This window comes from Schistocerca gregaria, unplaced genomic scaffold (genome assembly GCF_023897955.1).
Source record: "Schistocerca gregaria isolate iqSchGreg1 unplaced genomic scaffold, iqSchGreg1.2 ptg000473l, whole genome shotgun sequence".
NCBI lineage: Eukaryota > Metazoa > Arthropoda > Insecta > Orthoptera > Acrididae > Schistocerca > Schistocerca gregaria.
The window spans coordinates 27239-42941 of NW_026061886.1; the positions used below are offsets into that span (position 1 = coordinate 27239).

The following is a 15703-nucleotide window of genomic DNA, read 5'->3' on the forward strand; positions in this document are numbered from 1 at the left end:
TACTGAAATTTTGACAATTTTCAAAAACGCTTACTTCATCGCCTTTTTCTTTTTAGTTTTGTCACTTAACCATTCATAGCGATTTGTGTCCATCTAGCGTGACACACATTAGACTTCGCAAAAAAAGAAGTGAGCATCGGTGCCGAAGCCCGTTCCAAAATCTATGGACTTTATCCAGCGCATGGGTATATCATTCAGCACACAATTCATTTTGTACGAAAATATACAATTACCTACTTACAAACTATTTTGACGTATGCTTTTAACGTATGAAAGAGGAATACATTCATACAGTTATGTATATACCTCTTTTTAATGTATTTCATGTTTTATTCATGTTGCCTTGTTGGGATCATTTTTTTAATTTTTTTTCCCGTATTAGGTCAGTTTGTTGGTAGGCTTCTTCCTGATCATCATCTGTTAGAGTGTTTTTATGTAACGGCTATTTGTTGAAAGAGGGATTGGTCCTCTTTTCTATATCCCGGCTGACATTTAGTAGGAATAACTCCACTACCCCGTAATGAGTAGATATTCGGTTATCAAAGTGTGATACTACGAGTCAACATTCTCTTCTTATATATCTACCTATCCATTCTTTAGTGCAAATGACTTCCAAAAAAGAGGTCAAACTCTCTAATCCCCCCTCCTGCTTGGAGTTTGCCGATATGCGCTTTGTTATTTTTGATGCACCTAATGATGATAATCTAGGAAGCTACGCTGATGTGCGTATTTTTTTTACTATTCTAAACCAATAAACGCCCATTCATCAGTTCTGGAGGCCATTTTGATTCAGAATCATGATTGCGCAATTCTATTTACTCTGTCGACTTGTCTAACTAGCATTTCAACTGTGACAGGCACTTATCAAATTCAAGGTTGGTACTATTGTCCGCGTTTGCGAAGGCACTTACTCTCTAGATTCTCTGTTAGTCAGAGGTTTTAAATTTTACGTATGTAACTTCCTACTTCTCTCTCGTATTCCTCCAACGTATGCATTCTGTGATTTCTGTAAGCTGACGCATAACGCTTTATGTGAACACTTTGTACCTTTTTTTTATAAAAAATTTTAAATTATTGCATGAACAACAAAGGATCTTCCATTTCCTGATGGCGCAGTACCTCCAAAGTCAGTTGTCGATACGTGGCTATCCATCGTTAAGGAAAATAAAAGTTCGGGAGCCTCCGGTGAAAATTATGCTATTGGAATTCACTGCATTGCAGGTCTTGGTCGGTATGTTCTAAAATTAAAACTTGCCCAGAGAACTGTATTATACTAAAACAATGTGGGCCGTTCATGGCTTCCTAGCATTACCTCGACATATTGGTCGCTTCAATTTTACCCTTGCACATTTATTGAAGAAAGGGGCGCTATATTTGGTCTTTAGTACTCATTTTTGTTCTATTTGGCAACAAAACATACTTTTCCATTACTCTCTCATTCAGGGCACCCGTTTTGGTTGCAATTGCTCTAATCGAGCACGGGATGGATGCCGTATCAGCTGTCAATCTTATTCGATCTAAGAGACGGGGCGCTATTAATAGAATGCAACTACAGTATCTAAAAAAATACAAGAGATCAAGCAATAGTGGATGCAACATCATTTGATGTTACGAAAAGACGCGTGGCCTCTTCTAGCAACAATGTATTCTCGTTATCTATGCGACACTATATGGATGCAATAGCGGGTGACAAATGCTTTCTATCTAACCTCTAAATACATTTTGTGAACACGACATGTATTAATGTAACATAACAAGTTTTGCCGGCAATCTTTGTAGACGCCGTCGATGTATTTCGCTCTGTCAATCAATATAAATAATAAACATTTTTTGTGAAATATTTCAGAATTTGCGTTGATCTCCAACATATTCAGTTTGCTGGCCGTGAAGGTTGCATTTTTTAAGAGCCTTTCCTTCTTTAAATGCATTTGTGAAAAGAATGATGTGCTAGAATATGACTGGCGCGTCTACTCTTTTTCAAAAGGTTTGCGGACTAGTGGACAACATACGTGCAACTGATTGATCTTTCGTAACTTGCTTATAAAACAGAAAGGATCATTCCCGCGTGAATTTGCACTCTTAATCCTGAAGTTGTGATAATATAGAGAAAATCTAGAGCATTGATCTTTAATTCGCTGAAAGTGCAAATAGGGCTTGCTTTTTGGCTGCTGGTATTTTCAATAGGACTTTGCACGCAATACCGACGCATTCCTACATTTCGGAAAACAGTAAACTGGCTTGCTCGTGTAACGTCTTTGTTTCCTGTTTAAGTTCAAGAAGACTTATAATTGATAAGTTCGTCGGCTTTGAACCATAATGCCAGTTCGCGCTTTGCCGAATCTGCTGAATCGGAGCCATGTATTACGTTGCTAGGGGAAAGAGACGTTAGACGTGATGACAAGCATATGGATTCGATAGTTGCGTATTACGTGCATAAGGCTCACCATAAAATAAGCCCAGTTACCGTAAGAACGTGTCAGACATACCATTGGATGCTCGAACCGAACTCACCTCGGATAGTGTTAGGAGCCGCATTAAGTGGGTTTGTTGCGCCGATTATTGCTCTCGATTTCTCGATGACACCCTCCCCTTGGAAGCAAATCAGAACAATTGGATAAGAGGTAAGAAAATTTACCAGTTCCTGGAAGAAGGGCTTAGATATGTGTTCAGCGTAGTGCTGGCTAGCCTTTTCCTTAGTTGAAAGTTCAAACTTGAGCCCAATCAATTGAAATCCAGCTTGTTCCCAGCGTCGGATAACTTCTCCAACCTAGACGATTGCCAAGTATCATGAACACATATTAAAATTACCGTTAATTGATTACAAGCGTTTATAAGAAATACGAGAATAAAGTGACAAATTATTATTGTGTGGTGCTACAATATTGCTAAGGCACATTTGACATTGAAATTTGATCGGAACTCGAGCAGACTCGCTGAGAATAAAAATCATACCAGTCCACGTTTGACACCATCTGGTTTGACAATCAGAAGAGTTTGCTCCATATTAATAACAACACCCGCGAAGGAAAATGATCAATCGGCAAATATTCGATGCAACAAATTTTTTTCTGATAGATAAAAAAACAAATTTACTTTCCTATATTTGTGAAGGTAACAAATCATAGCCTTTTTTTAACACAGTGCTTTCGCAAAAGTTTTCTATTTCTTGTCGCACATCCAAGTCAGATTTAGTTTTTGTGGGGTTATTTATTGTAGCGTCTTTTTTTTATTAAACATATTTTCTCCATCAGTGTTGTAGTTGCCCGTATCGTAGCTGCGGTTTGCCTATTGTTTTTGGCGTCCGCCCTTGATATGGACCATTTTGGGAATCCATTTCCATCCTCTAAGTTCTCTTTTTCTAAATCCAATGAAGAACTGCCAGATCACCACGGCAACCCAAATCAATCTGCTCTTCTTGAACGCTGTCGTCGTGACAACTCACTAGACGCTCAGTTCTGTTTCCGGCGCATCAATGACGAACATTCGGAACAGACTAGGTTAGGATGGCTTATCAATGTTCAACCTGTATGGCCGCTTCTATACTAGTTTTTTTGGGAAATTTTGAGTAACAAAGAACTCTTGTCATCTGTCTGATACTTTGAACTCACACAGGCCGTTTTGGTGTTTATCGGCGCAAGCCAGTTTATCGATTGAGGCTAACTAATATTTTTTTGACAAGACCCTTCTAGAAAACAAAGAATCTAATCAGGTTTATAGTTGTGTGGACCTCTATTTTATAGAGCAGGCATGTTGACTGATAAATAGGCAGAATTTGGATGTGGTGTAAGCAAAAAGAAAATGCATTAGACATTGACACTTTATGTTCTCTTATTTAAGGATGGCTCCACCTTCAAGGCGGCACTTCAATATCACCCTTATTTCTATTTGATTGTCAGGCCAAACAAAATACGGGAGGTTGAGGGCTACCTGCAAAGGAATTTCGACTCCTACATTCATGAAATCGAAATTCAGAAAAAAACCAATTTGGATATGGTATGATTTTTTTGAGTTCTGTGCCAAGTCAGACAGTGCTAAAATGTGATATTTTTGGTGCTGAGTGTGCTCTGAAATTGTGTACATCGTGCGCGATCGATAAGGGGCATTCTCTTCGTGAAAATGTTGTGTCACTGACGCCCCAGTCGAAAAGGGCAGCATCTGGAATTCACCTTTATGAGTTCATGCCAACTTAGAAGCGCTATGTTTGAAGACGCGCATTCTGTGTTTCCCGATGATAAGGGACTAATTGTCTTATTTAAACGCTTCTAGAAAGACCATCTGATAGGTGCTAAGGAGACTTGTCTGCGCGTGAAATTTTCAACGGTACAGGATTTAGTGGCCTGCAGGAATATTCTCCTTCAGTCTATACAGAGTCGTCGCGGTTCCATTGGGACCCATGCAGCATACGGGGACATTGTCACTGAATATGGAAATGACCAAGAGGTGTTGAATGGGAAGCTCAACGATTCCACCTACATTGAAGACATTCGCGAGTATGACATTCCCTACTACCAACGTGTTATGATAGATATGAACGTCCGCGTATCTAACTGGTATCGAGTTCAATTTGCTCACGGTAAGCTATCGATTGAACACCAAAGTGAGCTTCAGCTGCGTCCTCAGCCAAAAGTCTTGGCATTTGATATCGAGTGTACCAAGCTACCTTTGATGTTTCCTGATCCGAAAACGGACCAAGTGATGATGATTTCTTATATGATTGACGGGCAAGGGTATTTGATTATCAATCGTGCACACGTGAGCGCAGATATTGAGCCATTTGAATACACGCCTCATCCGGATCTGAAGGGCCACTTTATGGTTTGGAATGAAAAAAATGAACTCGCCTTATTGCAGAGATTTATTGAGCATGTTAAAGAAGAAAATCCCTGCATTTTCGTCACCTTCAACGGAGATTATTTTGATTGGAAGTTTTTGGAAGAACGATACAAGCAAAATCGCATACCGTTGTCCGACAGCATCAATCTCAAGTACCACGAACGTGACGAGTATTATTCCACGCCTCACGCGTGTCATTTGGATGTATTTAGCTGGGTCAGAAGAGATTCTTATCTCCCACAGGGTTCTCAGGGTCTCAAATCGGTTACCAAACACAAGCTAGGGTACGACCCCCTGGAGATTGACCCGGAGCTGATGGTTTCGTATGCGTTGACGCGTCCTACCCAAATGGCCCAGTATTCCGTGTCGGACGCGGTTGCCACTTACTATTTGTACATGAAATACGTCCATCCATTCATTTTTTCGTTGTGTGCGATTGTTCCGATGCATCCTGACGACGTACTCCGCAAAGGCACGGGCACCCTTTGCGAATCTCTGCTGATGGTTGAGGCGACCAAGTTGAGCATTATTTTCCCCAACAAAAAAAAGCAAGAGACTGACAAGATGTTTAACGGTCATTTGATTGAGTCCGAGACATATATTGGCGGTCACGTGGATGCCCTGGTTTCGGGCGTATATCGGTCGGACCTGCCGCTCGATTTTACGGTAGACCGGTCGCTGATATGCCAGCTGATAGACCTGACTGAAAAGATTCTTGAATTTACCATCACGGTCGAAAACCACTTAGAAGTGGACCAAGTCCTAAACTATGACGAATTGAAAACGTCGATTGTAGCACAACTGAGGGCCTTTCTACAGGCCTCAGATCGCCGACATGAAGAGCCTAATATTTATCATGTAGACGTGGCGGCCATGTATCCGAACATTATATTGACCAATCGGCTGCAACCGTCCAGCGTTGTGGATGACTCCAAGTGCTCGACGTGCGTATTTAATCAGCCGGAAAATCGGTGTAAGAGGGTCATGCATTGGCAACAGCGGGTCGATTACTATCCCAGCACGCGCGCGGAGTACGAGCAAATTAAGTCCCAGCTCGAGGTCGAGATGTTTCCGAACAAAAAGCAGGACGGGGGGTTGGTACACTATTTCCAACTTCCAGAGACGGAGCGCGAAGAGATTTTGAGAGCTCGTCTGAAAAAGTATTGCTCCACGGTCTACAAGAAAAGCCACGTGACCGCCGTGGTGGAGCGCGAGGACATCGTCTGCATGCGAGAAAATCCGTTTTACGTTGACACGGTTTTGAATTTTCGCAATCGGCGATACATTTACCGCACCAAGTCGAAGGAGTGGAACCAAATTTTTCAGGATGCCAAAAGGCTCGGCCAGGCGGAAAAGATGATTGAAGCTTCGCAGATGAGTGTTCTGTACGACTCGTTGCAACTCGCACACAAATGCATCCTTAATAGTTTTTATGGGTACGTTATGAGGAAGGGTGCTCGCTGGTATTCGATGGAAATGGCTGGAATTGTTACACATGTGGGCGCTCTGATCATCAAACGCAGCCGAGAGCTGATTGAGAAGATCGGCAAACCACTTGAACTTGACACGGACGGCATTTGGTGCTGTCTACCCAAGTCTTTTCCTGACCGTTTCCGCCTGGCCGTTCGGAACGACGCAGAGCCGAAAACCGTTCCCTTCAACTTTCTCTGTTCTGTTCTTAACATGATGGTTCACGGCGAATTTTCGAATGCGCAGTACCAGCTACTGCTGGACCCGCAGACCTTGGAGTATTCCGTTCACAAGGAGTGTACTATTTTCTTCGAAATCGATGGCCCATACAAAGCCATGGTGCTTCCGAGCTCTATCCAGGAGGGCAAGCAAGTCAAGAAGCGCTATGCGGTGTTCGGTTTTGACAATCAGCTCCACGAGCTAAAGGGGTTTGAGCTGAAGAGGCGTGGGGAACTCCAGGCGGTGAAGCAGTTTCAATCAGAGATATTTGAGACGTTCTACGCGGGACCAGTCTGCAAGAGGCGTATGCAGCGGCCGCGTCCGTCGCCGAGTATTATCTGGATATTTTGGATAGTCGCGCACTGACGTTGAGGGACCAGGAACTCCTAGAGCTTCTGTCCGAGTCCCAGAACCATGTCGAGAAACTTGGAGAACTACAAAGGGGTCAAGAATTCCTCTATCACGGCCGCGAAGCGTCTGACGGAGTTTTTGGGCGCCTCAAGCACTTCCGGGAAGGGCCTGAATTGCCAGTTCATTATTTGCAGGAAGCCGGCAAACAAATCAGTGACTGAGCGGGCCATTCCAGTTAAGATTTTTTCGGCCAACAAATCCGTTCAAATTCGGTTTATTCGCCGTTGGTGTGACGATTACTCGATGACATCGACCGACCTGCGCGACATCTTAGACTGGGAATACTACAGCGCGCGTTTGTCCACCCAGTTTCAAAAGCTGATCACATTACCTGCCAATTTCCAGGGGTTGGAAAACCCGCTTAAGCGCGTTCCTCATCCTTCTTGGCTCTTGAAGAAGACGCGGCAAGGCTCAAGCGCCAAACAACAGCTCCTGACCCACCTGCTTGCAGCGTCGGACAAACGCACCGCTGAGTTTTCGTGCGCACGAACCGCCGAAGGGTCCCAGACCTCTTTGGCGATCGACGGTGCGGAGAAAGAGTGCGATCGTCTAGTGGACCTAGAAGATATAGACAGGGCAGTTCACCCGATTGGCAGGTCGGCAAAAGGCCGAGCCCCCCTGTTGCTATTGAAACGACGCAGCCATCCCTCTCTTTGGTGGGGCGCCGACACGCCGCCTCCCGAGCCGCGGCCCGAAAGCGCAGCCGCAGAGCCACGCCGACCGGCGCCGACGAGGAGCGGCTCGACATACTGAAGATAATAGGTCCGGCCCCTTCGGAGAGCGAGCAAGAGCTCGAATGGCTGGCTTGGCACAAGAAAAAATGGCGTTTAGAACTCGCTCGTCGAAAGCGTCGCAAATGTCAGGTTGGGCCACAAGATCCGGTCCAGCCGTCTCCAACCCGACTTGAGTCGTTCGTCCTCCGCATGAGTGATCCGTTGCTTGAGCATCCCTGGAGCATTTTGAAGGTGACCGAAACAGACAGGCCGGGCGTTCTTAAGCCTTTGGCTGGTGACGCCTGATCAGCGCTTGCACCAAACCTATTTTTGCATGCCGCGCATTTTCTACATTAACTCTTACACTCCTTGCGACGAGTTTTCAGAGCTTCAAGTTCAGTCCGTCCTTCCCCGGTCCAGGCCTCGGCACCGCCTCTACAAGGTCGATATTCCGGAAGAGCGAGTACCTAGAAAAGCGTCGAGAAATCGAAATTCAGCAAGAGTCGATTAGCATCGAAGGAATTTATGAGTCGAACGTCCCGCCAGTCTTTCGAACGATTGTGGAACTTGGCTGCCTTTGTCGCGTCAAGGCGGACCACAGACGTCACAACCCGGTTGAGCCCTGGGAGTTGTCGCAGTTAGAAACGCTCGCACCGAGTCGCGAAGTCCCTATCTCCCGTTACCAAGGCCCAAATTCTTGTATTTTTATCAGGTTGATATACTTCGAGACGTCATGCTCGGGTTTTACGATCCCCACGAGCAGAGCGCGGCCGTGTTTTACACGTCGCCTCAGAGTCAAGGGAATCTAAGCCATTCTCTGCGGAAGCTGTCTGGGACTTCTCAGGATATCTCGTTCGACTTCGACACCACCAACACCAAGCCGAGCTGTACGAGGCGTCGAGCCGCTACCTGGAACGGTACAAACAGCGTCTGCAAACTCCCGGCGTTGTCATCTGCCAGTGCAGCATGCCGTGGACCAAGTTGACTAGTGTCTTGTACCCGCTCTTAAACCTGTGCATCGATCTCGATGAACTTCAACCGCAGGATCGAAATGTCCCATCACTCCAATGGCTGTCCAACATCTGCACTCTGTTCGTTCGGCGTATGCTGCAGGTCTCCGAGTGGTACGCGATGGCCGTTGAATTGGCAAGCTACGCGCAAGTCCCACTCGGAAACTTTACGCCGGATTTGCATCTTCCTCAGCGACGTGATGTTTGCTCGCAAACTGAAGTCGATGGATCATGTGTGGTGGTACAGCGAAGGGCCGCTGCCAGACCTCGGGAGCGGGGTGTCAAGCTGAATATGACGAATCTTTTGACCTGTCGATGAACCTCCGAAAGTGCTATCCGAACTGCGTGGAGACCATGAGCATTGAGCTGGATTTGAAAGGCCTGCCGTCAACGCCGTGGTTGCAGTCCCATCATATTCCGGACTTCGAAAGCGCCACCTGGATCTTAACAATGACTCGTCCGCACCTCATGGCAATGAAAAAGAAACTCACAATAATTCAAATTCAGAATGCCACAAAGACGTCCCTGGCAACTTCTGCGGCGCTTCCCCTTACATGCCGGCCGCTGAATGACCCTGTTTTAGTCTGCATTGGGTCGTTCAAGGCCGTAAAGAGCATGTTGATCGCATGGTCCGTCGACACAACCGTATTTGGTTCGGCGGCCCGACCTGCTGATCAGCAACTTCTTCCGGTGGCTTTCTTCGCCGTGCTCCCGTTTCTACGACCCAGCGCTGCACTACCTCGTCAACACGCTGATCAAAAAGGTGTACCTACTGCTACTACCGGAATTGCAAAGTCTGGGCTGTAGAGTTCTTTGCGCATCCCTTCATAAGATCATCTTGGCGAGCGACAAGCTGTCCCGTCATGAAGTTTTTGTTTACTACGAGTTTCTGAAAAAGGCGTTCAAGCGGAATCGGGAAATTTTTCGGTACATCGAATTCGAGCTCGTTCGTCTTACGACATCTTCTTGTTCAAAGACTTCCACAATTTTGTGGGCATATCTGCTGCAGAAGACGCCGGGGATGACACGAGCGACGCGCGGACCGCCGAGTTAGCTGGCTCCGCGAGAGGCGAAAGTCTCAATCGAACTGACAGCTGCAATCAAAGTCCATCATCGCCCGGAATTTTGTCAAATCAGACACCTCAAGAATTTGTCGCGACAGCGGCTCATTCGTCCGCAGGCGACGAAGACGAGCCGACAAAAAAGGCGGCCAGTAACCCAATCCACCGAGGCCCTCGATCGACTGACACCTATTTTCTGTCTGCACCTCGCTGAGCTGTTTCCTCAACCTGTCAAAGAGCACTTGACGTCCCTTCTTTGGCTCTTTATTCTCGAGCTTTTCAAGCAAAAAAGGTCCATGCTTCGCGCGGCAAAGCTGAGTTCGAACGCGTTCTTGGCGGAAGCCAGACGGCTGAGGTTCGCCCAAGAGGACGACGTGGAAGAGAGAGCTCAGTCGACAGATCTGATCACCGAGTACTATTCTTCCGTCGACCCGAGTTATGAGAATTTTGAGAAACAGCAAGAATTGTCCAAAAAATTCGAGGTGTTTCAGCCTACATCGTCTTGCACAGAGCAGCAATTAACATCGGTGCTCGCTGAGAATTTGTTTCGAATCACGCAAGACATTCAACATTTGGTTGACGAATCGAGCGAGGAGTGGCCGAAGCACCGACTTCTCTCATTTCTCGCGACTGCCAGCGACGTGTCACACGTACGCTCGAAAAATCACCTGGCTTTGGAATTTGTGAAGGTAGCGTGCTACTTTTTGGCGCTCAAGCGCTCTATTCAAGTCCAGGTGGTCACAATCAGGCGAGATTTGTTTAAGCTTTTATGTTACAAGGAATTTGCGTACAACACTGAGTTGAAGAATTCAGGGGAGTCGTGCGTTCTGCCCGACGTTGTCTGTGACTACTGCAATTTTTGTCAGGACTTGGATTTACTGCAGGACGAGAGGATTATGGCAGGGCGTTGGGACTGCCCGACCTGCTCTAGTCCGTACGAGAGAGGTTTCATCGAACAACGTCTGATAGAGACAATTCAGCGGGAGGCGATTGCTCATCTGATGCAAGAGCCGTGGTGTCGGAACTGCGCCGAGGTGAGGACGGGTCTGATGACGACGAGGTGCGAGAGCTGTTCGGGTGAATTGAGGTTTAGAAGGAGTTATTCAGACCTGCAAATTAGGTATGTTTCGATATATACTATCTTTCGTATAAAAATAGCTGATTGTGCAGCGACGCGGGTTTGCAGACTTTGGAACGAGGTCGCACTAACGGAGGTTTTTGTGAAAAAGGCTGAGTACGTTAAGGATGGTGGGGGAGCTGCATTGTATGTCGCGGCTCGTCGATGTGGTGGTGTTCTTCGACTCGCGCCAGAAATAGGTGTGAATGCGAGGAAGTGAAATTTTCTAATTAGAGTGATTCGTGATGGAAATATACTATCATAGGCTTTATAGACTTAGGGTATATACAGCGTCTACGATGGGGGGGATCAATAATAACCGTATTTGGTTTTTGCAATTAGTAATTTAATTTTAAAAGGGTTGAAATTTTATTTTCCTATAAGGCCATGACGTCGAGGTATAATCTGTATGCCCCCTTGTCGTTGTTACTTTTAAGTTTGTTGGTGTTTGCGCTGGGGGTGGATATAACTCCGACACAGAGGACGCCCACGATATCATCTACTTTTTATCCTAAGGAGTTGGGAGAGCTCATATTTTTGCAATTTACGTGTCTGCCCGCAGAGGACAAAAGTACTCAGTTGTGCTACGGATCGGTGCTCGGGAACAATGACCTGTACGGGTTCAATTTGACGAGTTTGGTTGGGGCGGAGCAAGCTGTTGAAGGCGAGAGCGTCAATCCTTATTTGAGGACGATCCGAGTGACAGCTAGTGGTAGTTACTCGTGGAGCGTGGTGCACTATTGCGACGAGAAGAAGGTCATATCGTTGTACGCTCAGACCGCGGTTTACTTTTTTGACGTTACGAGTCTCAAGGAAGTGCAGCCGACCAATGAGAGTTCTCAACAGAAGATTTTCGAGCCGAGTTCGAGTGAGCTGGTAGATGCATTCGCCGGGGGAGTCGGGACGAAGCCCACGGTGGTCCGGATGATTTACGATGATGCCGGTGCCGGCGGTTCTTACTACCTGTCTAGGATTTATTACGACGGAGGCGGCGCGTCTTATATGGCGTCGTACTACGTGCTGAAGGTCAACAAGGATGGTGAGGGTAGTGGTTCTTCGGGGTTGAAGGTAGAGACCGCGTCTGTGAAGGTAGATATTTTCGGGAAGGATGGAGCCGAAGCGGCGTCGAAGGCTCGAGATGAGGCGGCGTCTGAGGCAGGAGGAGGGGTGAAGGAGGGGGATCGAGTGAGTGGAGAGGGAGAGTTTGCAGAGATGGGCAAGGGCGTCGCTGACATTACGGCGATTGAAGATTTTAGTTTGGTGCGACACAGCGAGTACAACTCGACGCATTCGATCCTCGTATTTTACTCGCTCAAGAACAAGACGGCGCTGATTACGAGCGTGTCCGTGGTGAGTGGGAAGTTGAGTTTCAAGCGCTTGTACGTGATCAAGGACGTGAACATGTTGTGGGACATTGAGGAGAGCAAGGCGGTTTTGGACGAGGAGAGGGCGTATTTTACGGCGGGCACGATGGTGAGCGTTGGGGAAGAGGGCGACGAGAGCGTGGATACGACGGGCATAGGGTTGCTGTGCTCGCTGAACTTGAGCGCGATGAAGGGGGAGGGAGGGTCGTTTGAGCAGGAGTTCACGTTGCCGAGGTCAGGGGCGGAAGAGGCGGTGGAGGAGTACACTGCGAGGTTGAAGGAGGCGTTGGGGGAGGGGGCGTTGTTGAAGGTGTTGCCGATAGGGCAGGTGGGAGAGGGCCAGGTGCCGCACGCGGTGATTTCGGTGGAGCCGGTGGGGGGTCAGGTGTTCACGATTACGGTGCCCGACGTGCACGGGGTGCAGATGCTCCCGACGTTGTACGGGTACAACGTGGAGACGTTGGAGTTGGCGACGGCGAGTTATTTGGGGGAAGCGGGGAGTCAGTTGGACGCGCCCTTGGCGATATTTTACGGGTACAAGGACGGTGACGTGTTGAACCGGTTGGCGATTTTGAAGTCCGCCGCGGCGTACGTGTTCGAGGGAATTCCGAGCGCGTGTCCGCAGGACTGCTACATTAACGATGGGTACGGGAAATGCCTTAGGGGCGTTTGCCAGTGCAACGGGAACAGCACGGGCGAGGACTGTTCGTTGAAGAAGTGCACGGTGGAGTGCGGGGAGAGTGAAGGTCGGGGAGAGTGCGACTTGAGGCTTGGGATTTGCAAGTGCGACAGGAACTACACGGGGACCAGCTGCGAGACCAGACAGTGCCCGAACGCGTGCAACAACAACGGGAATTGCAGCGAAAGTCCGGATTACCAGTGCACGTGCGACGTGTTGTGGGCGGGGGACGATTGCGGCACCGACGCGAGGAACGCGTGCGAGATATACACGGACAAGGATTCGTGTATATTGAGGGCGAGGGCGTGCGGATGGTGCGGGGACAACGACATTTGCGTGCGCGGGGACCACGAGATGCCGAACGACGGCTATTGCAGCAACTGGGAGGTGGAGTACGCGATGGAGGAGATATTGAAGGTGGTGGTGATTGTGTTGATTGTGTTGATTGCGTGCTTTTTCCTGCTGGACTTGTTTTCGATCGTGGGTTTGGACTACGTGACGGCGGCGATTCTGCAGAGTCCGGAGACGTTGTTGACGTCGGAGTTCCTGAAGGAGGCGTACTGGAGGGACGAGCGGTCGGCCAAGATGTGGAAGTTGTTTGATTGCCTGCAGCAGTTGTGCTTGGTTTTGTTGGTCAACGCGGTGTTTCCGACGGTGTGGGTGCAGTTGTCTCGCTACTTCCAGGTGGTGATTTTCTTCTTGCCGAGCCTGCTCCCGCCCTTCCAGGAGCCGGTGGTTTTGCAGAAGGCGCCTGACGGGAGCGACGCTTCCGCGGTCGCGCAGGCGATTTCGTTGGTGTCTCTGCAGCTGGGCAACTCTGGTCGAGTGAGCCCCGGGAACATTTTCCCCGTGACGATCATTTCGTTCATCATAGTGCTCGCGATATGCTTGCTGGTCTACTTCCTGTACGCGTTGTTGATGTGGGTGATGCTGAAGTCGAAGGAGCCCAACATTTTTTCGGTGTTGTTCGGCCGATTTTTCCATTTCCTGACTCGAATCGTGATTCTCGCGTACATGCCGCTCGTCGCCATCTCGTGCTTCGCGATGGTCCACAACTACAACGCCGGCACGACGGCGGCCGCGGTCGTGGTGTTCGTCGTGGTGGGCCTGCTGGTGCCGTTCTTCAACTGGTTCATCGTGCGCGGCAAGGGCAAGCACCTGCTGTTCCTGCACCTGAAGATCCGGTTTGGCGCACTGTACTCGAGCTACCACTACCAGAAGGCGATGTTCAACTTGGTCTATCTGGGCCGCAAGCTGTTGGTGGCGGCGCTGATCGGCTTCATGGCGTCCGAGTCGCTGACCCCCAGCAGCGGGCTGCTGACGGCCGAGCTGATCCTCCTGATCCTGGTGCACGTGATCTACCTCGTGGCCCTGGGCGCGATTCGCCCCTACCTGGATCCGGTGCACTTCGTCCTCGACATCCTGCTGAACGTGCTGAGCGCCGTGTTCTTCGGCTCGGTGTTCATGCTGCGCGACCAGACGTCGTACCGCGGGATCATCCTGCCCGGTGTCTGCGTGACGCTACAGATCGTGAGCTGTCTGGTCGCGTACCTGATCACCTGGACCAACATCATCACGTCGCCGATCACGTTCCCGTGGATCATCTTCGGGCCGAAGTACAGCGGGGAGTTCTACCCGACCAACACCGACGAGATGAAGGTGCTGAGCCGACAGGAGGCCAAGGAACAGCGCTCGACGCTGAACAGCACGCTCCCCGGTGCGAGTCAGGACAGAAGGAAGCAAGTGGAGACGAACCTCGACGACTCGCTGCAATCCTCCGACTAGGAACGCCACACTCGCGTCTCTCTGTGAGAAGGCGGCGCGCGTCCGGCGCAAGGCCGCCACCTCGTAAGAAATAGATGTCGTTCCATCCCTTTTGATACGAAACGCGCGATTAAGGGCTGTTTTTAAGAGATTTTTTTTTATTTTTTTTTATTTTTTTTTTCGTTGTTGTTGTTGCGTTCGCGTCTCCTCCGTCCGAGGCGCGCGGCGTCCGCATTCGCGTCTTCACTGCTTCTGGCGCGCGGGGTCCTTTTTTCGCGCCTCGAGCTGCGCGGGCGAGTCCCTCGAGGCTGCGTCGCCCGCGCCTTCGACCGCCTTGTTCGAGAGCGCCGAGTAGGTCGCCTGGTGGTGGTGGTGCGCCCTGAGCGCCGAGTTGTGGCCGCTTGCCTTCGGCCTCCCTCTCTTCTTCCTGGACACGGCGACCGGGCACTCCTCCTCCTCCGCGCCCCTCGAGCGCTTGGCGATGTGCGCGGGAATCATGGCGCGAAGCGCCTGGTAAGTGATGTGGATGTCGGGGTACGTTTGCAAAAAACGGCTGTAGAGGGTCGCGATCGGACACTTCAGGACTCTGGTGACGGTCGTCTCCTGGGCGGGCTGGTGGTCCGGAGGAGCCAGCCCGTGCGCGCTCTGTATCGCGCTAGTGGCGTCTGGAGGCAGGAAATTGTTGGCGTAGTCGATGATGGCCATAGACATTTGGTTCGGGATGATCTGCAGGTTGAGGACTTCCGAATCGTAGGTAATTCCTCTCTTGGCCACGCTGTTCTGGCCGCCCGCTCTGGACGCCGTGATGGGGACGGAGTTGTCCGGATGATTACAGAAATCGACAACCGTCGAAACCAGTTCCGGCGTGTATATTCGGGGCCTTCCCCCTGTCGCCACTGGCGAACCAGGTCCCTTCTGCATCGCGTGCTTCCTGGCGTTGGCGAAGGCATCGTTCGATACGACGAAGCCGCGCCTAATCAGCTCCGTGCGAGTGAATATCGGAGCTATCAAGGACATGATTCTCAGCTTCTCTCTGTCCGAAGACGAAGCGTGCAGCTCCCG

The 15703-nt window shown here is 49.4% G+C and overlaps 2 protein-coding genes and 1 long non-coding RNA gene across 4 annotated transcripts; 2 read left to right on the forward strand and 1 right to left on the reverse strand.

Annotated features, from left to right (window-relative positions):
• The first annotated feature begins 71 nt into the window (after positions 1–71).
• LOC126313312 (uncharacterized) lies at positions 72–1793 on the forward strand. Of its 2 annotated transcripts, none has more exons than XR_007555105.1 (5): positions 72–213; positions 383–722; positions 858–950; positions 1092–1231; positions 1307–1793. It is a non-coding gene; the product is annotated as an uncharacterized LOC126313312 (long non-coding RNA). The 2 variants fall into 2 exon arrangements; XR_007555106.1 differs by having other exon boundaries at positions 78–213; positions 1444–1793.
• Positions 1794–2119: 326 nt separating this feature from the next.
• Positions 2120–3024, reverse strand: LOC126313318 (nucleoside diphosphate kinase-like). Its single transcript, XM_049992269.1, has 3 exons — positions 2953–3024; positions 2487–2767; positions 2120–2369 (listed from the first exon to the last, which is right to left on the reverse strand). Exons 1-3 carry the CDS (start codon positions 3001–3003, stop codon positions 2273–2275), a joined length of 429 nt encoding a protein of 142 aa, XP_049848226.1. The 5' UTR covers positions 3004–3024; the 3' UTR covers positions 2120–2272.
• A 6039-nt stretch (positions 3025–9063) lies between these two features.
• On the forward strand, positions 9064–14783 carry LOC126313313 (uncharacterized). Its single transcript, XM_049992265.1, has 2 exons — positions 9064–10837; positions 10947–14783. The coding sequence occupies exon 2, from the start codon at positions 11222–11224 to the stop codon at positions 14660–14662; it is 3441 nt and encodes a 1146-aa protein (XP_049848222.1). The 5' UTR covers positions 9064–10837; positions 10947–11221; the 3' UTR covers positions 14663–14783.
• The last annotated feature ends 920 nt before the right edge of the window (positions 14784–15703 follow it).